At 42.9% G+C, this 27,277-nt stretch overlaps 1 protein-coding gene across 1 annotated transcript in view; it reads right to left on the minus strand.

Annotated features, from left to right (window-relative positions):
- The window catches only part of CDK6 (cyclin dependent kinase 6), a 160,339-nt gene that overhangs the window by 85,874 nt on the left and 47,188 nt on the right, over positions 1 to 27,277 (minus strand). The window contains exon 3 of the mRNA XM_044293156.1: positions 15,707 to 15,842. Coding sequence (XP_044149091.1) covers positions 15,707 to 15,842 — 136 coding nt within the window. The remainder of the gene's footprint in view (positions 1 to 15,706; positions 15,843 to 27,277) is intronic.

Raw genomic sequence — 27,277 nt, forward strand, 5'->3', positions numbered from 1 at the left:
GACAAAAAATAAAAAATTCAAGGAATTCGCCATGTCCCTCACGGAATACCTTGGGGTGTCTTCTTTCCAAAATGGGGTCACTTGTGGGGTAGTTATACTGCCCTGGCAATTTAGGGGCCCATATGTGTGAGAAGTACTTTGCAATCAAAATGTGTAAAAAATGGCCTGCAAAATCCGAAAGGTGCTCTTTGGAATATGTGCCCCTTTGCCCACCTTGGCAGCAAAAAAGTGTGACACATCTGGTATCGCCGTACTCAGGAGAAGTTGGGGAATGTGTTTTGGGGTGTCATTTTACATATACCCATGCTGGATGAGAGAAATATCTTGGCAAAAGACAACTTTTCCCATTTTTTTATACAAAGTTGGCATTTGACCAAGATATTTTTCTCACCCTGCATGGGTATATGTAAAATGACACCCCAAAACACATTCCCCAACTTCTCCTGAGTACGGCGATACCACCTGTGTGACACTTTTTTGCTGCCAAGGTGGGCAAAGGGGCACATATTCCAAAGTGCACCTTTTGGATTTCACCGGTCATTTTTTACACATTTTGATTGCAAAGTTCTTCTCACACATTTGGGCCCCTAAATTGCCAGGGCAGTATAACTACCCCACAAGTGACCCCATTTTAGAAAGAAGACACCCCAAGGTATTCTGTGAGGGGCATGGTGAGTTCATAGAATTTTTTATTTTTTGTCGCAAGTTAGTGGAATATGAGACTTTGTAAGAAAAAATAAAAAAAATAAAATCATCATCATTTTCCGCTAACTTGTGACAAAAAATAAAAAGTTCTATGAACTCACTATGCCCATCAGCGAATACCTTAGGGTGTCTACTTTCCGAAATGGGGTCATTTGTGGGGGTTTTCTACTGTTTGGGCATTGTAGAACCTCAGGAATCATGACAGGTGCTCAGAAAGTCAGAGCTGTTTCAAAAAGCGGAAATTCACATTTTTGTACCATAGTTTGTAAATGCTATAACTTTTACCCAAACCATTTTTTTTTTGCCCAAACATTTTTTTTTTATCAAAGACATGTAGAACAATAAATTTGGCGAAAAATTTATATATGGATGTCGTTTTTTTTGCAAAATTTTACAGCTGAAAGTGAAAAATGTCATTTTTTTGCAAAAAAATCGTTACATTTTGATTAATAACAAAAAAAGTAAAAATGTCAGCAGCAATAAAATACCACCAAATGAAAGCTCTATTAGTGAGAAGAAAAGGAGGTAAAATTCATTTGGGTGGTAAGTTGCATGACCGAGCAATAAACGGTGAAAGGAGTGTAGTGCCGAAGTGTAAAAAGTGCTCTGGTCATGAAGGGGGTTTCACCTAGCGGGGCTGAAGTGGTTAAAGGGTAACAGTCATGTTTTCATTAAAAAAAAATCTATTTTAGCACATGTCACTGCTACAGCAGCATTATGCATAAAGCAATCTTTAGTTTCTTCACATACCACTGTTTTCTTTGAGCTTTTCCCTTAGTTACGGCTGCTTAAACATTTCCAATATGAGGATCTTCTCAAGATGTCTCCTCTGCCAGTTCTCTGAGGCCAAAACTGCTTTCCCTCACTTCCAATACACACTTGCTGTAGCCAGCAGCTCCCTGCCAGCCAATCAGATTGGATTACTGAGAGACACGCCTCCTCACTCTGAAGCCTCATGCAGGCATGCAGTGTGTAGGACCGCCCCTCTGTCTTCTGTTTATAATAAAGGGAAGACAGACCAGCCATAGCAACGGTCTTTTATGAGAGGAGTGGAAAGGGATAGGGGACATTAATGAAAGCTGTTATTATAAGGTAATTACAGATCTTCTGACAATCATTGACAGACTAGCTCAGGTATACATGCCTAGCTCTAATAAACTAGCAAATAAAAAAAATTATGAGAGTTATCCTTTAAAGGGTTTGTCTAAATAACCTTTTCCCAGGTGCCCGCAGCCTGCCTCTGCTATGGAAAGATTCATACGGGCATGATCATCTGCTCCCTAGTAGCCAATGATTGGATTTAGCAGTGATTCTTTTGGCTGTGCCGAATTAACCCCTTAGTGACCAGCCTGCTTTGGGCTTTACTGACCAAGCGTTTTTTTTTCTTTTTTTATCGTCGCGTTCCAAGAACTATAACTTTTTTATTTTTCCGTCTATATAGCTTTATAAAGGGCTTGTTTTTTGCGGGACAAGCTGCAGTTTCTAATGGCGCCATTTTGGGGTACACATAACTTTCTGATTAACTTTTATTAAAGGGGTTCTGCAGTTTGTTTAAACTGATGATCTATCCTCTGGATAGATCATCAGCATCTGATAGGCGGGGGTCCGACACCCGGGAGCGCCACAGCCTTCTCACTGTTTACCGCAGGCCCAGTGACGTCAACTGGCCTGGGCGCGGCTAAGCTCTGTTCACTTAAATGGAGCTTAGCCGCGCCCAGGCCAGTTGATACAAGTCGTGACGTCACTGGGCCTGCGGTAAACAGTGAGAAGGCCGCGGCGCTCCTGGAGCGCCACTACCTTCTCAAACAGCTGATTAGCAGGGGTCCCGGGTGTTGATCAGATGCTGATGATCTATCCAGAGGATAGATCATCAGTTTAAACAAACTGCAGAACCCCTTTAACTCTTTCTGAGAGGGAGATGGGAAAAACAGCAATACTGCCACTGCGTTTTTCCCTTTATAAATTTTACAGCAGTAATTTTTCGGTATAAATAACATAATATCTTTATTCTCTGGGTCAGTATGATTACAGTGATACCAAATACATATAGTTTTTTTTTTTACATTTTACTACCTTTTTGCAATAAAACCCCCTTTTTTTTTTTTAAAGAAAAAATGTTTTTGCATTGCCGCATCCCAAGACCCATAACTTTTTTCTTTTTCTTTCTATGGAGATGTGTGAGGGCTTGATTTTTGCGGGACGACTTGTATTTTTCATTGGTATCATTTTGGAGCAAATGGCGCTTTTTGATCGCTTGTTATTAAGTTTTTCGGTGGCAACTAAGAATAAATTAGTCTTTTCTATAAAAAAAACATTTTACGGCGTTCACCGTAGGGGATAATTTACATGATATTTATGTAGTCCGTGTCATTACGGATTCGGCAATACGAAACATATAGGGAAGATTTTTATTTATTTTTTGCAATATGTTTAATTGAAAAGCGTATTTTCAATGAAAAAAAAGTTAATTTTTTTTTTTTTTTCTTTTTTTACCACTTAATAGTCCCACAAGGGGAGCTTTTTTATTGCTTTTGAAATGCAATGCATTATCCCTATAGTGCATTGCATTTTAATGGTAATGCTATTCTGACATTGACCAGCAGGCTGCGCCAGAGAGGCGCAGCCTGCTGGAAATTACTGAAGGCTGATCTGGGGCCTACATCAGACCCCAGGCAGCCTTTCACACATGCAAATGCGATTGCGGGGTGCCGATGGGAGACAGAGGGAGTCCGCTCCCTCTGTCATGCTCAGACTGGGCCGCAGTAAAAAAGCGGCGGCCCAGCCTAAGGTCCCTTAATGACCGCCGTAAAAACATGGGTGGTCACTAAGGGGTTAAACACCCCATAGACCGGAAGATGCACATGCAAAAGCCAGCACGCAGGACCAGAGCAGAAAGTAGTAGGTAAGTATAATTATTTCTATGGCAGAGGCAGGCTGCAGGCACCTGTGAAAACCCCAGAAAACCCCTTTAATGCACACGGCCGTGTTCCGCGGCAGAGAGCGGTCCGTGGATGCCGGGCTGGATTCCTGTTCAGAGCAGGAGCGCACGGAGTCATTGGTTGCTATGACGCCGTGCGCTTCATGCCGCAGCTGCACTACAGTAATACACCCGGACGAATGCACGCCGAAACGCGCGTTGGGGTTAGCGCCATCCTAGGTAACTTAGCACACGGTCCTGTTTAGGTGAGCCTTGGTTTTTGCTATTACTTCCACGGCATCTTGACCTCGGTGCTTCACTACACCTGGTCTCCATTGATGGTTTGTTGTCTATTCTCCATATTGCATTTGCCTAACAAGCTATGCTTTACTGCCATGTAGGTTATATTGCTGACCACTGACTCACCTGTGTACCTTAGCCTCTATTTTCCTTTTGTGGTTCATAGGTTGGTCATTGTACCTAGTATTTTTCTGTGACCCATACATACATGCTGTATTACTGACCTGTGTGCTATCCCAGGGTGGCACTTTTTCTTCTTTTTCCTCTGCTCACACTTACTTTGTAAATGGCATCATATTTACTGGCGTCTTTATGTATGTATTTTTAACTATGTTCCAATAAAATATATATTTTTACTTTCTGGTACCATGAGCTCCATTTTCTTGTCTTTCTGCTGTTACACTCGGGAACTTGTACCGAGTTACCAATCACGGGTGTCCTTTGTGGTCATATCAGGTGGGCACTGTCCTTTACCCTCCTCTGGGACACCCTGGGTCGTTTTTGTCTCTCTTATCACTTATTACAGTATAAGGACAGGAGAGAACGCAGGAGAGGTGAGAACTGATTATCTATCATCACTAGAACACCCTGATCATTACTAGTATAAGGGACATGGGAGAACATAGGAGAGGTAAGAACTGATTGTCTATCACTTCACAACTAGAACACCCTGCTTATTACTAGTATAAAGGGCAGGAAAGAACACAGGAGAGGTGAGAACTTATTATCTATCACCATTAGAACACTCTGCTTATCACTGATTATACAGTCCTGATCAAAAGTTTAAGACCACTTGAAAAATGGCAAAAAATCATATTTAGCATGGCTGGATCTTAAAGGGAACCTGTCACCAGGCTTTTGCGCATAGAGCTGGGGACGTGGGCTGCTAGATGGCCACTAGCACATCTGCAATACCCAGTCCCCATAACTCTCTGCGCTTTTATTGTGTTAAAAAACAGTTTTGATCCATATGCAAATGACCTGATATGAGTCCTGTATCCGGAGATGAGTCAAGCGGAAAGGAGCCCAGCACCGCCCCGCGTCCTCCGAATCTCCTCATTGCTGGCTGACGTCACAGAGCTGGAGCGCCGAAATCTCGCGATGCGCAAGCAAGCGCATGCATAGTTCGTTCCCTGTGCTGATGCCAGTACAGGGAATGAACATGATGCTAGCTCGCGCATCACGAGATTTCGGCGCTCCAGCTCTGTGATGAAGTAATGAGTAGCTCCGCCGTTATTGTTTATCACTTCCAAAATTCCTTTCGGCATGCTTGATGCAAGCGTTTCCATGAGGTGACTGGGAACATTTCTCCAAGTGGTGAAAACGGCCGCACGAAGGCCATCTACTGTCTGGAACGGTTGTCCATTTTTGTAAACTTCCCTTGCCATCCATCCCCAAAGGTTCTCAATTGGATTTCGATCAGGGGAACACGCAGGATGGGCCAAAAGAGTGATGTTATTCTCCTGGAAGAAGTCCCTTGTCCTGCGGGCATTGTGTACTGTAACGTTGTCCTGTTGAAAAACCCAGTCGTTACCACACAGATGAGGGCCCTCAGTCATGTTAAGATCCAGCCATGCTAAATATGATTTTTTGCCATTTTTCAAGTGGTCTTAAACTTTTGATCAGGACTGTAGTATAAGGAACAGGAGAGAACACAAGAGAGGTGAAAACGTATTTATCACTATTAGAACACCTTGCTTATCACTGATTATAGTATAAGGACAGGGGAGAACACAGGATAGGTGAGAACTGATTATCTATCATCACTAGAACACCCTGCTTATAACTGTGTACAGTATAAGGGACAGGAGAGAACACAGGAGAGGTGAAAACTGATTGTCTATCACAACCTCACACCCTGCTTATTACTAGTATAAGGGGCAGGGGAGAGCAATGAGAGGTGAGAACTGATTATCTATCATCACTAGAACACCCTGCTTACTACTAGAATAAGAAACAGGGGAGAACACAGGAGAGGTGTGACATGATTTTGTATCAACACTAGAACAACCTGCTTATAACTGTTTTGGACAAATAAGGTCCTTAGATTGATAGAACATAAAATATATTTATGGTTAACATTTCTAAACCTTTGTAAATTCATATGAGCGTTAATAAATTAATTACACAATATTAATAAGAGACAATAATTTTTAAGCTGGATTAAAAGTTTGTACATTTCTACTGACTCCGACTCTACCCAAAACTAGCTTCGACGCCAACTCCACGACTCTGACTCCAACTCCACAGCCCTGGTTGTAATCGACACACGGACGGGGTACTCCATACATAACAGTTCTACGGCTCTGTAAGTCTTTATAACGGCGCTTCCCACAGCCCATGCACCAAGAGTAAATCCGCAATGTATGCCACTGTGTACCATACAGGATCCAAAGTAGAAGAAACCTAGGCTGTGGGGTTTAGGGAATGCGGAAAAAAAGTAGGCCACTCTTTTGCCATACAACGGATAAATAGAAAGGTGCAACCTGAAAATTTGTGGTTTGCATATTTACGTCCCTGTTTAATGCATGTGTAAGTTGGGAGTTACGGTACTGTCACGGTGCGGTTCACTGTGACAGTTTTGGCCACGTAGGCTGGCTGCATGCTCTCTTGTGTACAGGCTGCAGGCCGAAACCTGTGTATGCTGGTTGCTTGGGGCTGCGTGCTGGCTGCGGTGTCTTGTGTGTACTCCCCGTGTCTGCATCTCTGTGCAGTTCCTGTCTCTGGTGCCATGCAGGCTGGCTGCAGGCTCCCTCGCATACTGGCTGCAGGCTGACTCCTGTGTATGCTGGTTGCTTGGGACTGCGTACTGGCTGCGGTGGTGTGTGTAAACTGTGGCCTGTTTGTGGCTTCCGTATCTGCATCTCTGTGGCTCCAGTCTCTGGTGCCTTGTAGGGTGGCTGCATGCGCTTTGTGTACTGGCTGTTGGTGTTCCCATGTATGCTGGTTCTGGGGTGGGTGCTGGCTGCCGCCTTGAGTGTGAACAAGGCCTTAGTTTGGATGCATTTCTGTTTGTGTCACGGGTTGTTTGTGCTCTGGCGTACTGGCTGCGGTGGACTCCGTGTATGCTGGTTTCCAGGGGCAACGTCCAGTACTGCAGCCTGTGTGTTCACTTCCCTGTCCATGCAGGCTCCCCTCCCTGTTTGGTTCTGATGGGGTTAACTTCCCCTGGTCCGTTCCTGGGTGTGGCTTATCAGGTGCCCTCGTTATCACAGCTATATCCATCTGTGAGCTGTGGGGCTTGTGGTCAGTTCTTTCCTGTGTCTTGCTGCATGTAGCACCTTGCTGCTCACCCAGGAGTGTCAGTCTGTTCTGTGCCTTACTGGGTGCTGCCCCATGCTGCTGCCCCAGTTTTTTTTTTGCCATCTGCCCTTTTGTGTGCTGTCGCCTGGTAAAGTGTTGTTGTTGTCTTATCCATGCCTTGTCTGTTCTTCATACCTGTTCTCTGTCTGGATCCACACTGTTCCATGTCTAGCCTAGCAGTGCTCCAACTGTATCTGATAGCCTGGCAGTGCTAACTGCTTCTGATCCAGCCTGTTCCATGTCTGTCCTGCAGTGCCTTACTGCTTCTGTTCCTCTGTTTGTCCTGCCTTTGTGAAAGGGCTCCTGGGTTCTCCGGAGGATGGATCTCTAGAGACCTCCATGCTTCCATTCCGCTTGGGGTCTAGGCATCTGCTTCTGTGCTGGTTCCCGTTTGTCTTGTTGTCTGTTCCATGTCTTGTGTTCGTATGAGTTCCACTTCTGTTGTTGTCTGTTCCGCTGGTGCTTGCACCAGCCTGGTTCTCTGCAGGTAGGGGCCAAGTGTACTGGGACCTTCCTGGAGGTGCGACCAGTGAGCCCTCGGCCCAGTTCATCCCCACCACCAGGGGCTCTGTGAAGAACATGGCTCACTGGCTCTCCGCCCTCTGGGTTTTGCCTCTGGTCTGCCGGTGCACTTGGTTCTGTGGTAGTTCTACTACTATTGCCTAACCTGCTTTGTCAGGTGCTTTTATTACATGTGTAATAAAGTATTCTGTTGGTCCCTGGTCTGTATCTTGTCTGTGTCCTGTTTGCAAGACGTCCCAGAGGTCTGCCTTTTGCTACGTAGAGTTATCAGTGGTTCATGACCTGTGCCGTGTCCCTTTGTAGAGTGATAAAAACTGCAGAAGTAGAAGACTAGATGTGTGAACACACGGGGCTCCGGCCTGCAGCCACTTCTGTTGATAGGTTTAATTGCTTGTAGTTGTGTCATTGGCACATACAGTATGTCGAAAATATCCCACAACAGTAGCCCCCTACCCACATAAAGCAGACAGCTCATACAACGGACGTCCGTGTATTTCTATAGGTCCACGGCTGTGCCCTCACCCTGGTGAACGCGCACAATCTCACACTGCCCTGGAATCTACATCGTCTTTCATTGAGCTGTAATAAAAACGTCACCCTCTCGGTATATAATGCCAAACATTGTTTACTGGGGTAGTCTGAGGGCAGCGACCAGAATTGGCTGCCATCCCAATTCCGGAAATCTGACATTAAAAGCTTGTAATGGAGGCTATCATACGAGGAAACATGACCAAAGTGGGCGTCTGATAAGAATACTAACGATCGTATCCGAGGAGGAGGAAAATGACTCCTTCTAGCTGGACGGCCTCACTGGGCGATCAATCATTTCCTATATCATTTTGTACAACTGGATGAACTGCAACCTAATCCAGGTCATGGTAAAAATCTATTAAATCATGCAAAACAGGGGAGGAATTATGTCTTTTAGTTTTTGTTCGACAGCTACAGACGTGGACAAAATTGTTGGTACCCTTTGGTCAATGAAAGAAAAAGTCACAATGGTCACAGAAATAACTTTAATCTGACAAAAGTAATAATAAATTAAAATTCTATAAATGTTAACCAATGAAAGTCAGACATTGTTTTTCAACCATGCTTCAACAGAATTATGTAAAAAAATAAACTCATGAAACAGGCATGGACAAAAATGATGGTACCCCTAGAAAACACAGAACATAATGTGACCAAAGGGACATGTTAATTCAAGGTGTGTCCACTAATTAGCATCACAGGTGTCTACAACCTTGTAATCAGCCATTGGGCCTATATATATGGCTCCAGGTAATCACTGTGTTGTTTGGTGATATGGTGTGTACCACACTCGACATGGACCAGAGGAAGCAAAGGAAAGAGCTGTCTCAAGAGATCAGAAAGAAAATTATAGACAAGCATGTTAAAGGTAAAGGCTATAAGACCATCTCCAAGCAACTAGATGTTCCTGTGAGTACAGTTGCACATATTATTCATAAGTTTAAGATCCATGGGACTGTAGCCAACCTCCCTGGACGTGGCCGCAGGAGGAAAATTGATGACAAATCTAAGAGACGGATAATCCGAATGGTAACAAAAGAGCCTAGAAAGACTTCTAAAGAGATTCAAGGTGAACTTCATGCTCAAGGAACATCAGTGTCAGATCGCACCATCCGTCGTTGTTTGAGCCAAAGTGGACTACATGGGAGACGACCAAGGAGGACACCATTGTTGAAAACGAATCATAAAAAAGCAAGACTGGAATATGCCAAACTACATGTTGACAAGCCACAAAGCTTCTGGGAGAATGTCCTGTGGACAGATGAGACAAAAATCGAAGTTTTTGCCAAGGCACATCAGCTGTATGTTCACAGACGAAAAAATGAAGCATATCAAGAAAAGAACACTGTCCCTACTGTGAAACATGGAGGAGGCTCTGTTATGTTCTGGGGCTGCTTTGCTGCGTCTGGCACAGGGTGTCTTGAATCTGTGCAGGGTACAATGAAATCTCAAGACTATCAAGGAATTCTAGAGAGAAATGTACTAGCCAGTGTCAGAAAGCTTGGTCTCAGTCGCAGGTCATGGGTCTTGCAACAGGACAATGACCCAAAACACACCGCTAAAAACACCCAAGAATGGCTAAGAGGAAAAAATTGGACTATTCTAAAGTGGCCTTCTATGAGCCCTGACCTCAATCCTATTGAGCATCTTTGGAAGGAGCTGAAACATGCAGTCTGGAAAAGGCACCCTTCAAACCGGACACAACTGGAGCAGTTTGCTCATGAGGAGTGGGCCAAAATACCTGCTGAGAGGTGCAGATGTCTCATTGACAGTTACAGGAAGCGTTTGATTGCAGTGATTGCCTCAAAAGGTTGCGCAACAAAATATTAAGTTAGGGGTACCATCATTTTTGTCCATGCCTGTTTCATGAGTTTATTTTTTTACATAATTCTGTTGAAGCATGGTTGAAAAACAATGTCTGACTTTCATTGGTTAACATTTATAGAATTTTAATTTATTATTACTTTTGTCAGATTAAAGTTATTTCTGTGACCATTGTGACTTTTTCTTTCATTGACCAAAGGGTACCAACAATTTTGTCCACGTCTGTAAATATTGGAAATTGGAAAAGTTGCTGCTTAAGTTTTTATAATAGCAATTTGCATATACTCCAGAATGTTATGAAGAGTGATCAGATGAATTGCATAGTCTTTCTTTGCCATAAAAATTAACTTAATCCCAAAAAAAACTTTCCACTGCATTTCATTGCTGTCATTAAAGGACCTGCTGAGATAATTTCAGTAATCGTCTTGTTAACTCAGGTGAGAATGTTGACGAGCACAAGGCTGGAGATCATTATGTCAGGCTGATTGGGTTAAAATGGCAGACTTGACCTGTTAAAAGGAGGGTGATGCTTGAAATCATTGTTCTTCCATTGTTAACCATGGTGACCTGCAAAGAAACGCGTGCAGCCATCATTGCGTTGCATAAAAATGGCTTCACAGGCAAGGATATTGTGGCTACTAAGATTGCACCTCAATCAACAATTTATAGGATCATCAAGAACTTCAAGGAAAGAGGTTCAATTCTTGTTAAGAAGGCTTCAGGGCGTCCAAGAAAGTCCAGCAAGCGCCAGGATCGTCTCCTAAAGAGGATTCAGCTGCGGGATCGGAGTGCCACCAGTGCAGAGCTTGCTCAGGAATGGCAGCAGGCAGGTGTGAGCGCATCTGCACGCACAGTGAGGCGAAGACTTTTGGAAGATGGCCTGGTGTCAAGAAGGGCAGCAAAGAAGCCACTTCTCTCCAAAAAAAACATCAGGGACAGATTGATCTTCTGCAGAAAATATGGTGAATGGACTGCTGAGGACTGGGGCAAAGTCATATTCTCCGATGAAGCCTCTTTCCGATTGTTTGGGGCATCAGGAAAAAGGCTTGTCCGGAGAAGAAAAGGTGAGCGCTACCATCAGTCCTGTGTCATGCCAACAGTAAAGCATCCTGAGACCATTCATGTGTGGGGTTGCTTCTCATCCAAGGGAGTGGGCTCACTCACAATTTTGCCCAAAAACACAGCCATGAATAAAGAATGGTACCAAAACACCCTCCAACAGCAACTTCTTCCAACAATCCAACAACAGTTTGGTGAAGAACAATGCATTTTCCAGCACGATGGAGCACCGTGCCATAAGGCAAAAGTGATAACTAAGTGGCTCGGGGACCAAAACGTTGACATTTTGGGTCCATGGCCTGGAAACTCCCCAGATCTTAATCCCATTGAGAACTTGTGGTCAATCCTCAAGAGGCAGGGTGGACAAACAAAAACCCACTAATTCTGACAAACTCCAAGAAGTGATTATGAAAGAATGGGTTGCTATCAGTCAGGAATTGGCCCAGAAGTTGATTGAGAGCATGCCCAGTCGAGTTGCAGAGGTCCTGAAAAAGAAGGGCCAACACTGCAAATACTGACTCTTTGCATAAATGTCATGTAATTGTCGATAAAAGCCTTTGAAACGTATGAAGTGCGTGTAATTATATTTCACTACATCACAGAAACAACTGAAACAAAGATCTAAAAGCAGTTTAGCAGCAAACTTTGTGAAAACTAATATTTGTGTCATTCTCAAAACTTTTGGCCACGACTGTACACTGCGAGCGCCGTCTCCTCATAAAGCTGATCAGCAGGGGTGCCGGGTGTCGGGCAGGAGCTTCATCGTCGTCACTGGGCATGCGCAGAGCCCAGTGACGTCCGATGCTCGCTCTTCCCTCAGTCTCCAGCAAATCGCACTGGCGCAGCCCTCAGAGGGAACTGCGTCTGCGTGAGACTTCGCTCGGCCGTCAGGGAGGGGGAGGAGAGGGATGAGACGCTGTGGGCGGTTAGGGATTCAGGAGGAAGGCGTTTAGGGCACTGCAGGGGGGCGTTACTGGGCACACAAAGGGGAACATAACGCCCCTCTGGGCACCTTCAGGGTTAATTTGCATAATTATAAAAGTAGTTTTTCAGCAAAACTACTGGACGGATTACAGTATAGAACAGCAAAGCCCATTCAAGGTAATCTGTGGAGCATGACTGGTTTAAAATCTGAATTTGTGTTATGAGAGGTGACAGAATCCCTTTAAGCAACTTTCTAAATAGTCTTCAAGAAAAATGTCCTACCATTTGATTCTGCAGAGTGTATGCAAAACCTTCACTAAACTGCTGGTGCTGCTGAATCTAGCATAAAGCCGGTCATAGCTATACTCCTGTTTCTGACAACTCTCTGCTCTCCCCCTCCCTTCTCTCAGTGTTAGAGATTGCAGCAGGGAGGGGCAGTATATTGTCCATGGGAGATCAGAGTTTGGAAAGAGGGGAAACCAATGAAGGAGGGCAGTTGCAAAGGCTGTACACAGGGAGGTAAACAGACACAAGGCAGTCTACAGGAGGAGAATTACATGGGCTGTCTACACAGAAAGCAAAGCACCCATGGCAGACTCTGCAGGAGGAGGGGAGATCACACACTCAGTATAAGTGTCTGTCAGCACAAGGCTGGAGTAGAGAAATCACTACAGGAATAAAGCTGTCCTGATACAGGAGAGCTAGTGTAGACAGCAGCATCCTGGAAACACCGACCTCTAGCATGTATTACTGGGAGAAAAACAACCACATAATGAAAACATGAAACTAGGAGTAGGTTGCAAACTGAATATCTGGGGGTAAAAATATGCAAAGTAAATTGACTCCCTATGGATTTCAAATCTACACAACATAATTTCCGTGTGGATTTTCTACACAATCGTATACTTTGCTGGTACTGTAACATGCTGCAGGTTGTCTGCCCGTAACTCTGATCAGAAAATCTGAAGCCTATCCCATGAGGACGTACCCAAAATGCTGTAGTGTCTAAAACTAGCCTAAAACAACAAAAAAGAACAAAACGGAACCAAAAAAATTAAAAATGCAAAAAAACTAAACTTTTCACACACATCCCATACAGTTCTCACCCTTTTATAGACAGTTGTAATGAGAGACGTAAATTGATGAGACTAAGGCTTTGGATTTAGAAAAAAACAAAAAACCAGAGAACAGACTTTTTTCCATTCTGACGACTAATGGCGGTGGTGTAATTCCTAAGGATATCATATGACTATATGTAACTGGACCTCAGAAAGTAGTAAAATGCTGTCACACAAGAGGTGGCCATCTTACAGGACACAATTACAGGGACCACGTGATCCTTATCGCCAGGAACTGTCTTAATAAAAAGATCTGCCTATGGGCGCTTTGAAATAAGAGTTTACAAAACTAAGAGCTCACCACAGAAAATATACTACTGCTCCTCCTGTACTTGTTTAATGTAGTGCATTCATGAATGGTCGGTTTAGACATGCAGTAGTAGTAGTGGTAGTACTGTAGTAGTAGCAGTAATAGTGGTAGTAGCAGCAGCAGTACTGTAGTAGTAGTAGAAGTAATAGTGGTAGCAGTAGTAGTATTAGTGGTAGAAGTAGCAGCAGCAATAGTAATAGATGTAGTAGCAATAGTATAATTAGTAGTAATAGTAGTAGTAGTTATAGCTATAGCCATAGCAGAGTACTAGTAGTAGCAGTAGTAATAGTAGCAGTAATAGTAGTAGTAGTAGTAGCAGCAGTAGTAATAGTAGCAGTAGTGGTATTAATTAGTAGAAGTAGTAGCAGTAGCCATAGCAGAGTAGTTTTAGTAGCAGTAGTGGTATTAGTAATAGTAGCAGAAATAGTAGTAGCTGCAGTAGTAATAGTAGCAGTAGTGGTGGTATTATTAGTAGTAGCAGTAGTAAAGTAGAAGTAGCAGTGTAATATTAGTAGCAATAGTAGTAGTAGTAGTAGTAGTAGTAGTAGAAGTAACTGTATCAGAGTAGTTTTAGTAACAATATTAGTAGTAGTAGAGGCATTAGTAGTAGTAGCAATAGTAGTTAATAGCAGTAGTAGTAATAGTAGCAGTAGTGGTATTATTAGTAGTAGCAGTAGCAGAGTAGTAGCAATAGTAGTAGTAGTAGTAGTAGTAGTAGTAGAAGTAGCAGCAATAGTAGTAGTAGTGGTCAAAGCAGTAGTAATACTAGTAGTGGTGCCTCTGTAATACTGTATCTGACAGTGTCTCTGACAGCAGGGTGGAGTCAAAGTAATGTCTGTTTCCAATGGCTACCAGAAGGATTTGGGGCAATAAAGTAGAAAATGCCCCGAGTAATTCTCTGTACAATCCTATACAGGAGTTTGGTACCAGTAAAAAAAAAACAGTGCGCGATTACTGCAGAGCATTGGCAGTACGCTGATTACATTTGACATTTTACAAATGGCTGGCACTGCAAAATTCACTAATTATGTATATAAAAGGCAAGCTTAATGCTACAATATGCGTCCACTTCATGCCCATGGGACTCTCTTGATGTGGCAGGATATTTAGATACCAGCAAGAAAAATGTTTTATTTAATACCGTGAGTATTTTTCCTGGCACAGAAAAGTGACTTCTAAACCCATTTTAGCAAGCTTGCCCCCATTGCTGAGATACCAAGCCTCTCGAGCACTGTGTGGGTGTGTGCTGGTAAGTTACATGACATGCCTGCTAGTATGCAACGCGCTATTTTCTTTCCCCAGACACAACATTTCTTAAAGGGGTTGTCCCACGAAAAATATTCCTACATTTATAAAACCAGCACCTGCATCTGAATACTTTTGTAATTGCATGTAATTAATAACTTGGTATAGTTACTGAGTTATTCAGTGCAATCTATCTGTATAGCGCCACCTGCTGTTTGCTCTTTTTCCAATATCTCTGTCCTGCTCACTGAGACGGAAGCACATGCTCAGTTCCATCCTTCAACTGCCACCAACTGCAGCAGACGGGACAAATCCCCCCCCCCCCGGAAAGGACACCACCACTGAGAAATTAGAGCAATGAATGGGGAGATCTCTGGATCCATGTGAGGTACATGGCTGGTTCTAAGTTTATTAAAAGAGATAATCATGTACTATATGATGTCTGATTAAAAAAATTTACATTAGTCATGGGAGAACCCCTTGAAAGAGTTTATCCTCTTTGAGGACCTCCTTCTTAGAAGGATCCTTGAAAAAATACTGATTTCAGTGAATGCTGCTCCTGGAGCAGAGACCTATCCGCAGTAATCTGCAGGTGAAACTGGCAGCAACTGATAAATTCCTCTGCAGCGCCACCACCTGCGAAACAATGCATTACGTGGTGCTTACTAAAATCAGTGCACTGTCCATGAAACACACATACGAGTTGGGTCCTCCAGAGCAAGAGACACTCTTTGCAGCTGCTCTCAATGTCAGCCGATTGATGGAGGTGCCTAATAACAGATACCCCTTTATTATGGGTCTGCTAAGCCAGGCAACCCCCAGTCACCAGAGCCCGGTCTATGTATTGTATATCAGTAGCATTTAGTGGGGACCGGATCATGCCCAAATGAACCCCAAAGGGTTCTCTAAAGTCCTCTACTTGAAACAAGACAGCCCAGTCATACATACCTTTATGGTTTCGTTGGGAACACCAGGTTCCGGCACTTTATCCAAATAAGTCGTCAAATCTTGGTCGACGTGTTCAAAAACCAGTGTAAGCTTTGTCTCCCTGTCCGTCCGGGAAACGGTACATACATCAAATAACCTGTGCAAAAAAAAAAAAAGAGCAAAAATATTCAATACGTTATCTCATTTTACAAATTTCATACAAAATAGTAGCGTTAGTAGTCAACGGGCAATCGTGTGCCTCCAATAGGGTGCCGTTCAAAAAAAAAAAAAAAGAGGCAAGAAGGTATTTTATTAAATATTCTCATTTTGAATGCCAGTCTACCACAACCTGGCTCTGTTCCGTCCATTATAGACCCTTTTCTTTTGGACTGTGTCTTGTTTCGAAACCCTCAAAACCTCTACAGGTCAAAAGTTGGCTTTCTCAAAGGAAAGCTCCACTTTTGAAACCACAACCTTCCTATCCATAGGTAACGTGTACTTCCAATAACGATCGTGACCACATCTTCTACCACAGACTTAGTTGAGAAAGCAGGAGGTCCGGCTGACTAGGAAACCATACGGCACAGGAGCTGACCGACCAAGATTTCAGAGCAAAAGTCCATAGCAAAAACAACCACCGCTTTTTTTTACTAAATAAGTGAACTCTAAAGGAAACAAAACATCCCAAATTTTAGGAACAACTGGTTCTAAATTCACGTTCTTGCCTCGAAAGCAGAACAATCTAGCCCTCATCATAGAGATGAATGAGAACGTTGGAAACCGCCTAATTTGCTCCACTTTACATGGACCTCACCCACCCGAAGCCTGAAAAGATAATGAATCGTCCATGCAGACATTATTCCCGGCTGGGTCTGAACCCAGGACACCAGTTTATTTTCTGTTTCCCACAATCACACAAGAAAACTTAAAAACTATCACAATTGACTTGGTTTCCTGCTTTGGTCAATCGCCAAATTGTTAGAAGGCTCCCTTGACAAGGAGTGATCTCAAAGGGTCTCCTTCCAAGGCCCTCAGGTTTAAAAAGTAAGTACGCTTTTTTCAATATGTCATATGGAAATATCTATTAAAGGGGTTCTCCCATGATTAATGTAAAAAAATGAAAATCAGACATCATTTAGTACATGGCAGTCTCTTTCTAACAAAGCTAGAACCAGCCCTGTACCTCACATGGGTCCAGAGATCGCCCCATTCATTGCTCCAATTGCTCTAGTAGATTTATATCAAACCATGTCCTTTCTGCTGCAGCTCTCTTCCTCCCACAGCTCAGGAGGCGGCTGAAAGATGGAACTGAGCATGTGCGTCCACCTTAGCAAGGTGGACAGAGAAATAAGAAAGAAAGAAAACAGCCGGTGGCGCTATACAAACACATTTTCTTGATTAAAGGGGTTGTCCGAGTTATGAAAAAAAAATATATAGCACTGTAAATCTGATGGGCAGCAATATATAACTTAGCTAAGCAGGTTTTAGGCCAAAAAAATTATATTTCCTCTTTTACCTGGTTCTCTTCTGGCCCTTTGTTTACCTGCAGTAACAACAATCTCTGCCTCTCCCCCTGCTCTGCAAAGGAAGTGAATAAGTCTGTCCTGAGTGACATGTCTGCCTGCTGGGAGACTCAGCAGCATGTTGTATGTGTAGGACTACAAGTCCCAGCTGTACAATGACACTGCTGATACACCCAGGATCTTCCCCCTACCATTCTTGTGCAATGCTCTGCAGAACTACTCTGGTCTGTCAGCTCCTGTGCCCAGCATTTTTCTCCTCACTGCTTGCAGCTACTCTGTAAAGCCTTCAGCCCTGAGTCTGTGCTGCTGAAGGGGTTAAAGTTTTTCCTGAAGAATCCAGGGAGAGAGCAGACAGCAGCAGACGGCAGTGCAGGGGGCGTAGTCAGCACAGTGATGTCTCGTGTACAGACACATATCTGCTCTCTCAGGCTTGTGCACCAAACATCATCAGAGCAGGGAGAGAAGCTGACATCACAGGTCATGTGACCCTCAGTGAAATCTGAGAAAGCAGCCACTGCAGATAAAGTAAGTGCATGGTAAAACCCTTACATTTGATTAGTTAGAAACATACAAAGAACAAAAAAATAACTCGGACAACCCCTCTAACTCAATATGACATTTTTAATTACATGCAATTACAAAAGTATTCAGATCCAGGTGCTGTTTTGAGAACTGTAGAATATTTTTTGGGTGGGACAACCTCTTTAATTAAAAATCTCCCAATACGGTGTAAAAATTATTATTGTTTTTTACCAGGACAACCCTTTTGTTAACACATCTATAGTTGGTCACCACTCTACAAAAAGTCATGAGGTCAACTAGCAGCGCCATCATTTCTGCCTAAAAAATAATACTTGGTGTAATCTATAGGCCCCCTGAGATAGAAGCTCAACTGTATAACCAAAAAGAGCAGCGGCACAGGCTGGTACTAGTGGTCATAATGGGATAAGATAAGATAAGCAATGTGATACTTATTGTAATGTATTGGATAGGTCAAGTATTCCCATGTAGAGGGTATTTAAATGGAAGGGGAATGGATGCCCTACCACCCCTATTTGTGCACTTGTTTTAATTATTCTTAATCCTCTCTGGCTGAGGCTTGATGTTTTTATTATGCAAGTGTAAAATGTATTGCTATTTTTTCTTTTTTGTAATTCACTAATAAAAAAATAAAAAATTAGATACAGATTTAAAGTAATATTAAAAAGCTTAAAAAAAAAAAAAAAAGAGAGAGACTTATAGGCTTGGAAAGTATAGTTTATAATTGGATTGAAAACTGGCTGAAGGACCGTGTCCAGAGAGTTGTGGTCACTGATTCCTATTCAGAATGGTCCCAGGTTATAAGTGGTGACCCCAAGGTTCAGAGCTGGGCCCTCTATTTAATTTATTTATTAATGATATTGAGGACGGGATTAATAGCACCATTTCTATTTTTGCAGATGACACTAAGCTATGTAGTACTGTACAGTCTATGGAAGATGTCCATAAACTACAAGCTGACTTGAACAGAGTGATTGGGCATCAACTTGGCAAATGAGGTTCAATGTGGACAAATATAAAGTTATGCATCTTGGTAGTAATAATCTCCGTGCTTCATATGTCCTAGGGGATGTAACACTGGGAGAGTCACTTATAGAGAAGGGTTTGGGTGTCCTTGTGGATGGTGGATTAAATAACAGTATACAATGTCAATCAGCTGCTTCTAAGGCCACCAGGATATTGTCATGCATTAAACGAGGCACGGACTCGCGGGGCAGGGATGTAATATTACCACTTTACAAAGCGCTGGTGCGGCCTCATCTGGAATATGCAGTTCAGTTATGGGCACCAATCCATAGAAAGGATGCTCTGGAGCTGGAGAGAGTACAGAGGAGAGCGACTAAACTGATAAGGGGCATAGAGGGTCTTAGTTATGAAAAAACATTAAAAGAATTGAATTTATTTAATCTTGAGAAGAGACGTCTAAGGGGGACGATGATTAACCTATACAAATATATAAATGGGCCATACAAAAAAATACGGTGGAAAAACTGTTCCATGTAAAATCCCCACTGCCTCCAACTGGAGAAGAAAAGGTTCAGTCTCCAGAAGCATCAAAGCTTCTTTACTGTGAGAACTGTGAATCTGTGGAATAGACTTCCTCAGGACGTGGTCACAGCAGGAACAGTGGACGGTTTTAAAAAGGGTTTAGATGATTTCTTAAAAGTAAACAACATTAATGCTTATGAAAACGTGTAGAAATCTGAGTCTCACTTCCTTCTGGGATTCGCGTCCCCACCTATCCCTTGGTTGAACTTGATGGACTTATGTCTTTTTTCAACCGTCTCAACTACAGTATGTAACTATGTAACTCATTTCAAGGGTCGCAATGACCATCCATAGGACATAGAGAATGAAAGCTGTTTGATCCCAAAAAAAATCTTCTGCCGGTGACCGTTTACTGGTATGTCCGTTAGTAACCTGCGTTAAATATATTTATATAATCGACACATGGAATGCAGAGGAACGGCCTATAACCTAACACATGCAAATACTGAGGAACCAGGCAGGTCTCAACAGTGCAGTATAAACACTGGAAAATATTCCCCCGCTGTATGATTCCTTTGTGTTGACCTACATTTACTTTAAAATTTCGAAAAACACCTTTCTTGCCAGGTATTTAGTACACTGGCAAACTAGAGACATGCTTAAAAAAAAAATAAAAATTATCCCCCCGTTTATGGACCAGGCACATAAATTGCTGCCTCTTTTCCAGGGGGTGATAGGAGTTTACACAGTGATGGATAGCACTTGTAATCCAGGTATTGCGTTTGGAAGCACAAGATGTCTTAAATCTGTAACCCAAACCGTATCCCTTTTTTTTTTTAGCAAATAAAATTTTAGGTAAACCAATTAGAAAGCATCACTAAAGGTCAAGTCGTCATTCCACTTTGCTATAGGAATGATATTCTTCACGTACCTGGTGAAGAGTCAACTGTTTTGGACCATTGGAAATATCCACTGGCTGAAACATGGTCTGAGTATTTAATAAAAATGAAAAATAAATAAAAAAAATGGTATTTCATTGCTACTTTTTTTGTATGGGGTCGTTCTGCTCGTAGTACAGTGTGTTGTGTTAAGTGTGGACCGTGGCAGAAAATCTTTACAAACTAAAACCGAGGAGGACATCATGGAGTTGCTTCATTCTGCAAACATACAGTCCAAGAGAAGGAACTAGCAGCCAAAGTGGTCAGGGGTCTTTGGCGCCAAATTGTAAGAGGTAGCATGGTGGCTCAGTGGTTAGCACTGGTGCCTTGTAGTGCTGGGGTCTAAGGTTTGAATCCGACCAAGGACAACATCTGCATGGAGTTTGTATGTTCTCCTTGTGTTTGTGTGGGTTTCCTCCCACACTCTAAAGACATACTGATAGGGAACTCAGATTGTGAGCCCTATTGCGGACAGAGGTTAAAGTAGAGGTTATCCAATTATTATCTTCTAACTGAAGATCTCACTGATGGTCGTGAGCTAGAACCCTACCAATGGGTGGCCACCGCTCTCCCATACAGGCCACAACGACTTTGCTGTAATGATCAAAGTTCATGGAAACATGTCCGAAGATGAACCTTCACTTGAAGCTTTCTTCTCTAGTTGGCCCCGATATGTTCACAGTCCATGATTCGTAACGTAAATTTTGTTGAATCTGGAAGCGTCTTCGTAACTAGGTTCTTCAAGTTCCATCAGGGTCCATTTAGTTTTATGGCTTGACACATAACCTGCATGTAGAGCAGCACAAGCACAGATAGAATGGAGCTATATAAGTCTGGAGCTAAGGTAGCATCATCAGGTTTGGAAAAAAAAATATCTGAACCGCACGGACTGCTTACATGGAAAGTCACACTGAAGTGAATCACACCATTAAGTTCATCAGTCATTGCCTACTACGTCAGAGTCACAGTGCTACATCAAAGGACAGTTACGAGTGTGGGGAGGCATATAACCAGTGTTAAGCCTCAGTACCACAAGTAAACAGATACATGAGAACATTTCTGTTTCTGGGATTATTCACGTCCGTCGTGGAAAACTAACTCACGGTGAACTGAGAGGCGCTAGAACATGGCATTTTCCATTGAATTAAAGGGGGTTGTCCACTTTCTGGCTACTGTTGACCAATGTGTTTGTGAGCTGATTATATGGCATTTACTAATATAGTCTTTGTTGAAATTCTGCACCATTTTCTATATTTTATAAGGTATGCTCCCTTGTTTACAAAGCCTTTTGTGCTGTACCCACAGAGGTCCTGTCCATAAGATGGCCGCAGACGAAGGGTCATGTGACCAGGCAAATCAGCTTCATGTGACATCTCTTCCATTCAAACACACTGTTTCTGCACGAAACTCCCAACAGAACAAGTACAGATGGCAGGTTCAGTGTATTTGAATGGAGGAGGCATCACATGGAGGTGATTTGTCTGGTCACGTGACCCTCCATCAGCAGCCATTTTATGGACAGGACCTCTGTGTGGACAGCAGAGAGTATACCTGATAAAATCTAGAAAATGGCGCAGAATTTCAACTAAGACTATATTAGACCTCATGCACACAACCGTATGTATTTTGAGTTCCGCAAAATACGGATACTGTCCGTGTTGCATCAGCATCTTGCGGCCAAGTTTTGGACATGTTCTATTTTTTTTTTTGCGGAACAGACGTAGGGTAGCGGAAAGCACGCGGATCATCCGTGCACTTTCTGCATCCATACTGTATGTCCATTCTGCAAAAAGACTATGTCTGAAAAATGCGGACCATGGTCCCATCAAAGTCAATGGACCCACATCTGTATTTTTTTGATCCGCAATTTGAGGACCGCAAAACTGATGTGGTCTCTTGCATGAGGCCTATGAGGTAAGTGGTCAACGTGACTAGAAGTTTGCAACTGCTGCCTAACACTGGGAGTCACATTAAAGTCGTTACAGAGATGAAACTTCAATGTTTCCTATTGGAAGAAAAAGGTTTCATGGGGTCGTGCAACTTTCCCAACTTTCCCACAAACAACGCCACCTTCTGACTCTTGCCTTTGTACAGTTCCACAAAGCTCAGTTAGGGACGTTGTTCCAAATAATGTATAAATTACAGCATTTACAGAATTCACGTTGAGAAGCGTGGCTGCTTTTCTCACCCTAGTGGTGGAATCAGCTTGTCTATCTGCTTCTAACCCTAGAGAAGCCTGTGTAGAACGTAATGTGAACAGGAACACGATTTCTCCGAAGACAACCACCATGTTCTACTAAACATTTACTAAGCTGAAATATGCTTTGCCCCGCTCACACCAGGTCTAAAATTGTGGGATGAGCGGGGAAGGGGACAGGCCGACAGGCCCGGCTCATTTACCATTTTCTATCCCTGTTTCAGGCAGTAGAAAAAGGTCTAAATGTAAGACAGCAAGGAAGATGACTTACATTTAGAACTTGCGCTGGATGTGCCAAAGTTATGGAGAGGTCGGCGACTCTTCATAACTGCGGTGGCTCCTCTGCCAGTTTTAATAAATGTGCCCCTAAATAAATATATGAACAAAAGATATATGGGGTCATTTATCAAACTGGTGTAAAGTAGAACTGGCTTAGTTGCCCATAGCAACCAATCAAATTCCACCTTTCATTTTTGACAGCTCCTTTGGAAGGAAGATTTAGGCCACACAGTCAGATCTGATTTTGCTTTAAGTGGATGGGGTTTTCCATACGGAGATCCATATAGGTCCATATTTTGCAGATGAAAATCAGAATGGCCATCTGAATCAGGACTAATGAGTAAATGAAGCACTTCTAGGGGGGCTGCAGGATATAGAACATGTAGGGCCTGTAACGACACTTCACTTCTAGACCAAATTATGATTGGAAATGTAACATGAGAGACAAGGAAGCAGGGAAAAGTCATTTGGTGAGGGGTCATTTAGTGGTATACCAAAAGAAGGACTATGGGCAGGATCTCTATAAGCCAGGGATGGCCAACCTGAGGCTCTCCAGCTGTTGCAAAACTACAACTCCCAGCATGCCCAGACTGCCTACAGCTATTAGCCTACAGCCGGGCATGGTGGGAGTTGTAGTTTTACAACAGCTGGAGAGCCACAGGTTGACCATGCCTGCTACAGGCCATCAATTACTGGAATAGTCCTCCAATGAAGAACAAAAATAGGTGCATATTACAAAAGTAAAGCGAGGAGATTCGGTAGGCACTATTGAAATGAGTCTTTTTTTCTTGGTGTTGCCTGGACCATGCGTTTTAAGATGCACCTACCTTTTCACTTCATGGTCATAACTTTCTATGCCATTTTTATTACACAGGTTGGCTTAGTATAACCTTTATACTGGTTCACAGAATTCAGGAGCCACCTCCTGAGGAGCAGCTCATGTTGGCTGCAGCAGCTGGTGTCAGAGTGACCTGAACCACCAGGGGTTTGTTTGCGGATACATTTTGACCCAATGGTTTAAAACTTTTCCTTATTCAGTTTTGCTCATTTCTTTGGCTACAGTCTCCTATCTACCCTATCGGGGAACATAGCAGCGTCTGTGAGCATGATTCCAAAGCTACCACTTGAACTAGGGTTTTCCTTAAGGATTCTCCAGGAATAGAGAAATAAGGGTAAAACAAAAGACGGGTGCAGCTGCTCGTACTCCATAATATAAAATTCTGTTTCTGAGCGCTCATCTGGCAAGGCGGCTGGGGAATATCGTTTACATGCACTGCTATTTTGGATGTAGGACTTATCTACAGGAGGCAACTTACATATGTTATCTGTGTAACTTCTCCAAATGTAGCATGGTTCTGGCTATGCCACATACCTCCCATCTCTATGCCGTGTGACCTCACTTGCCATGTCGTGGACATACATTGGTAGTATGCCACTTATTTATGAAATCAAGGTCTCATCCATGGTGGTATGACCGCTGGGACTCTCACTGGTGAGATCTTAATAGTACATCCTAATGCAAATGCAAAACTTTGATGCCACCTTTTCTTCATTAGGAACAGGTGGCATCTTCAGTTTCTAGTTCCCCTATCTGTGCTTGCAAGTTCTCTGTTAATAATGCGAAACCTCAACAGTTCCCCAAAACAGTCTCTCTGCAGTAATACGGTAAAGAGGAGAGGAGAGGAGGGGGATGCTGCTGCAGATCTTGATATCCTAAAGCAGATACAAAACTTTGATGCCACCTTTTCTTCATTAGGAACAGGTGGCATCTTCAGCAGCTTCTAGTTCCCCTGTCTCTGCTTGCAAGTTCTCTGTAAATAATCAGAAACCTCAACAGTTCCCCATAACAGTCTCTCTGCAGTAAACTGGTACATAGGAGAGGAGGGGGATGCAGCTGCACATTCTACCTCTCTCTGTGTTTCTTTGAAATTGCATGCTATGGACTGGATCAGCATGCTAAGCAAAGCACTACAGTAGGTGTGGACCTCCAGGAAACATGGCAAATGGATGACCCGAAATCCAAAGGCTAAACACAACGTTTCTGGCTGCACTACATCTAGTAGACATCTACAGCTGCATAAGGACTGATATTTTAAGGGGTTAGAGTGAAAACTCTCATGGAATAGACAGAACTTTCCAGCGGTGGCCCTTTCGGTTGGAGGGCAAAGGCCCAACACCGTCCTAGGTGGCAGCACAATTGTCAAGTTGTCCTGATATATTAAATTGTATGTGGTCGGCTTTAGACCATCAAAAAGAAACAAGAACTTGCAGTGCTTTCAACGGTTGGTGCAGGAGGCATCTACAGTAGATGTGAACCTGGCCTCATGGTTTGCAAGTAGTTGTCAACCTATAACTCCCAGCATCTCCATATCGTCTGTGGGGTGTACGCCACAGGTGGACAACTTCAGAAAACCGTCTTCTTCAGAAACACTCATTTTATTTTTTTAAAGAGGAACTGTGCCTTTAAGCGCCCAGCTACTATGTCCCCCTTAGTGTACCCCACGCGTTATGTCACGGCAAACAGTACATTCCCAACTCCTTCTGCCAAGTGAAAATGAGAACGCTTTTAGTCTACAAATGATTGAGGTGGTTTTCACTAATCAAATTAAACCAGCCAAATGTTCTTTTCAAAGGTAACTGTCTTCTCGGCAGCTGTATGCAAACGACCACATCAAAAAAAATATCTAACGATAGACTGCTGTCCCCTTCGACCGCTTTACTCGCTCTACGGAGACAAAAGACGCTTTACAGCTAATAATTACATTCTGGGGAAAACCGAGCAGGAGCGCTTAACTCTTCACGTGCCGGATCGTCCTGCAAAGTTCAGATTAATGGAAACGGAGCAACGTTTTCATCTGAAGCTGTTCCTAGAGCTACTTGGTGACTTTAAATTATAGCAAAATCGCAGACAGGCTTCAAAAAATTTGCAATCACAAATTTCTACTGCAGTTTAACCCCTTACTACTGTACGTCAAACAATTATGCAGTAGGTGGGAAGTATGGTCTTTGCTCCATCATAAAGCTGACACCTAGGTGCAACAATAGGGGTCGGCAATAATTCCGTTCGCAGCTATTTAAAGAGGGTCGTCTGGTGGGATATATTCTTTTTTTAGATAAGGGGCAGAATGGTATACAAAAATTAAAGAAGCATTACTCACCTCACCGATCCTCCTTTCCTACACTTAATGCATCTACAATTCCTGGTCTGGGTTCAACACATAGGCAAGGGCAGGAGATGCCTGATTAGCCAACCATCGGTCGCAGCATTGACCCTCTGAGCGGGCGTCTGCACCAATTTCCTGGGTATCCAGTTGGGAACAGGAAGCGTAAATGTCAGAATGGCAATGGCGAAGGAATCAGTAAGGTGAGTAATGCTTCTTTTTTTTTTTTTCTTTTTTTTAACACTGTTCTGTCCCCACTCTGAAAAAAAAAATCCCACCAGCAACCCCTTTAACCCTTCTGAAACCCCATTGGCATCCTTGCAACACTGACTGGTATTACGCATTGTATTACGTACAGTAAATACTGCACTGTATTAGAAATCTGAAAATGTGAAGTCCCAACGACTTGAAAAAAAAATTTTTTATTCAAACTGTCGAAATCAAACAAAGAAAGACACAGTTTTCCATAAAACTTGAATATATTCTATAAAAAGAAAAAAAATATGCTGCAATCATAATGATCTGTAGAAAAAAAAGTAACATATCACACAGTGAATGGAATAAAAAAGACTTAAAAAATTGCAAAAATATATTTTTTTCCACCGTCCCAAAAATAATAAAAGTTGTCCAATCACTTGTATATAACCCAAATGGTGCCGCCATCATACTAAAAACAAGCCCTCATACGGTTATATACCGGTATATAGTTATACAGTCCCTGACAAAAGTCTTGTCGCTTGTGTACAAATTGACCTGAAGTGCCGCTAAAATATATTTCTAATCAAGATTTTGTTACAAGAAATGGGTCATTTTAATCCGTAATAATGTTTCAGTGCAAAACGAAACTGACAAAAAGTATTTTAATATTCACAGCTTGGTAAAGCCCATTGAGTCCATTTTTGCCAAGACATAAGTGTTGTCGCCTTGTCATATGAGCTTCACCTGTGACTAATAATGGATCAATTAGGTCTCAGGTCTGTATAAAAAGAACCCAGTACACTAGACTAGACCTTCACATCAACTGCAACTAGACCTCTGCAAACATGCCTAAGATTCACCCGGAGACTTAGGCTACTTTCACACTAGCGTTCGGGTGTCCGCTTGTGAGCTCCGTTTGAAGGGGCTCACAAGCGGTCCCGAACGCATCCGACCAGCACTAATGCATTCTGAGTGGACGCAGATCCGCTCAGAATGCATTAGTCTGGCAGCGTTCAGCCTCCGCTCCGCTCAGCAGGCGGACACCTGAACGCTGCTTGCAATCTTCAAACGGATCCGTCCCCCATTGACTTTACATTGAAAGTCTGGACGGATCTGTCTGAGGTTACTTTCACACTTAGAAATTTTTTAACATTATAATGCAGATGGATCCGTACTGAAAGGAGCCACCGTCTGCATTATATGAGCGGATCCGTCTCAGACGGATCCGCTCTGAACGCAAGTGTGAAAGTAGCCTAAAGTGTTGATTA

Source organism: Bufo gargarizans, chromosome 5 (genome assembly GCF_014858855.1).
Source record: "Bufo gargarizans isolate SCDJY-AF-19 chromosome 5, ASM1485885v1, whole genome shotgun sequence".
Taxonomy (NCBI): domain Eukaryota; kingdom Metazoa; phylum Chordata; class Amphibia; order Anura; family Bufonidae; genus Bufo; species Bufo gargarizans.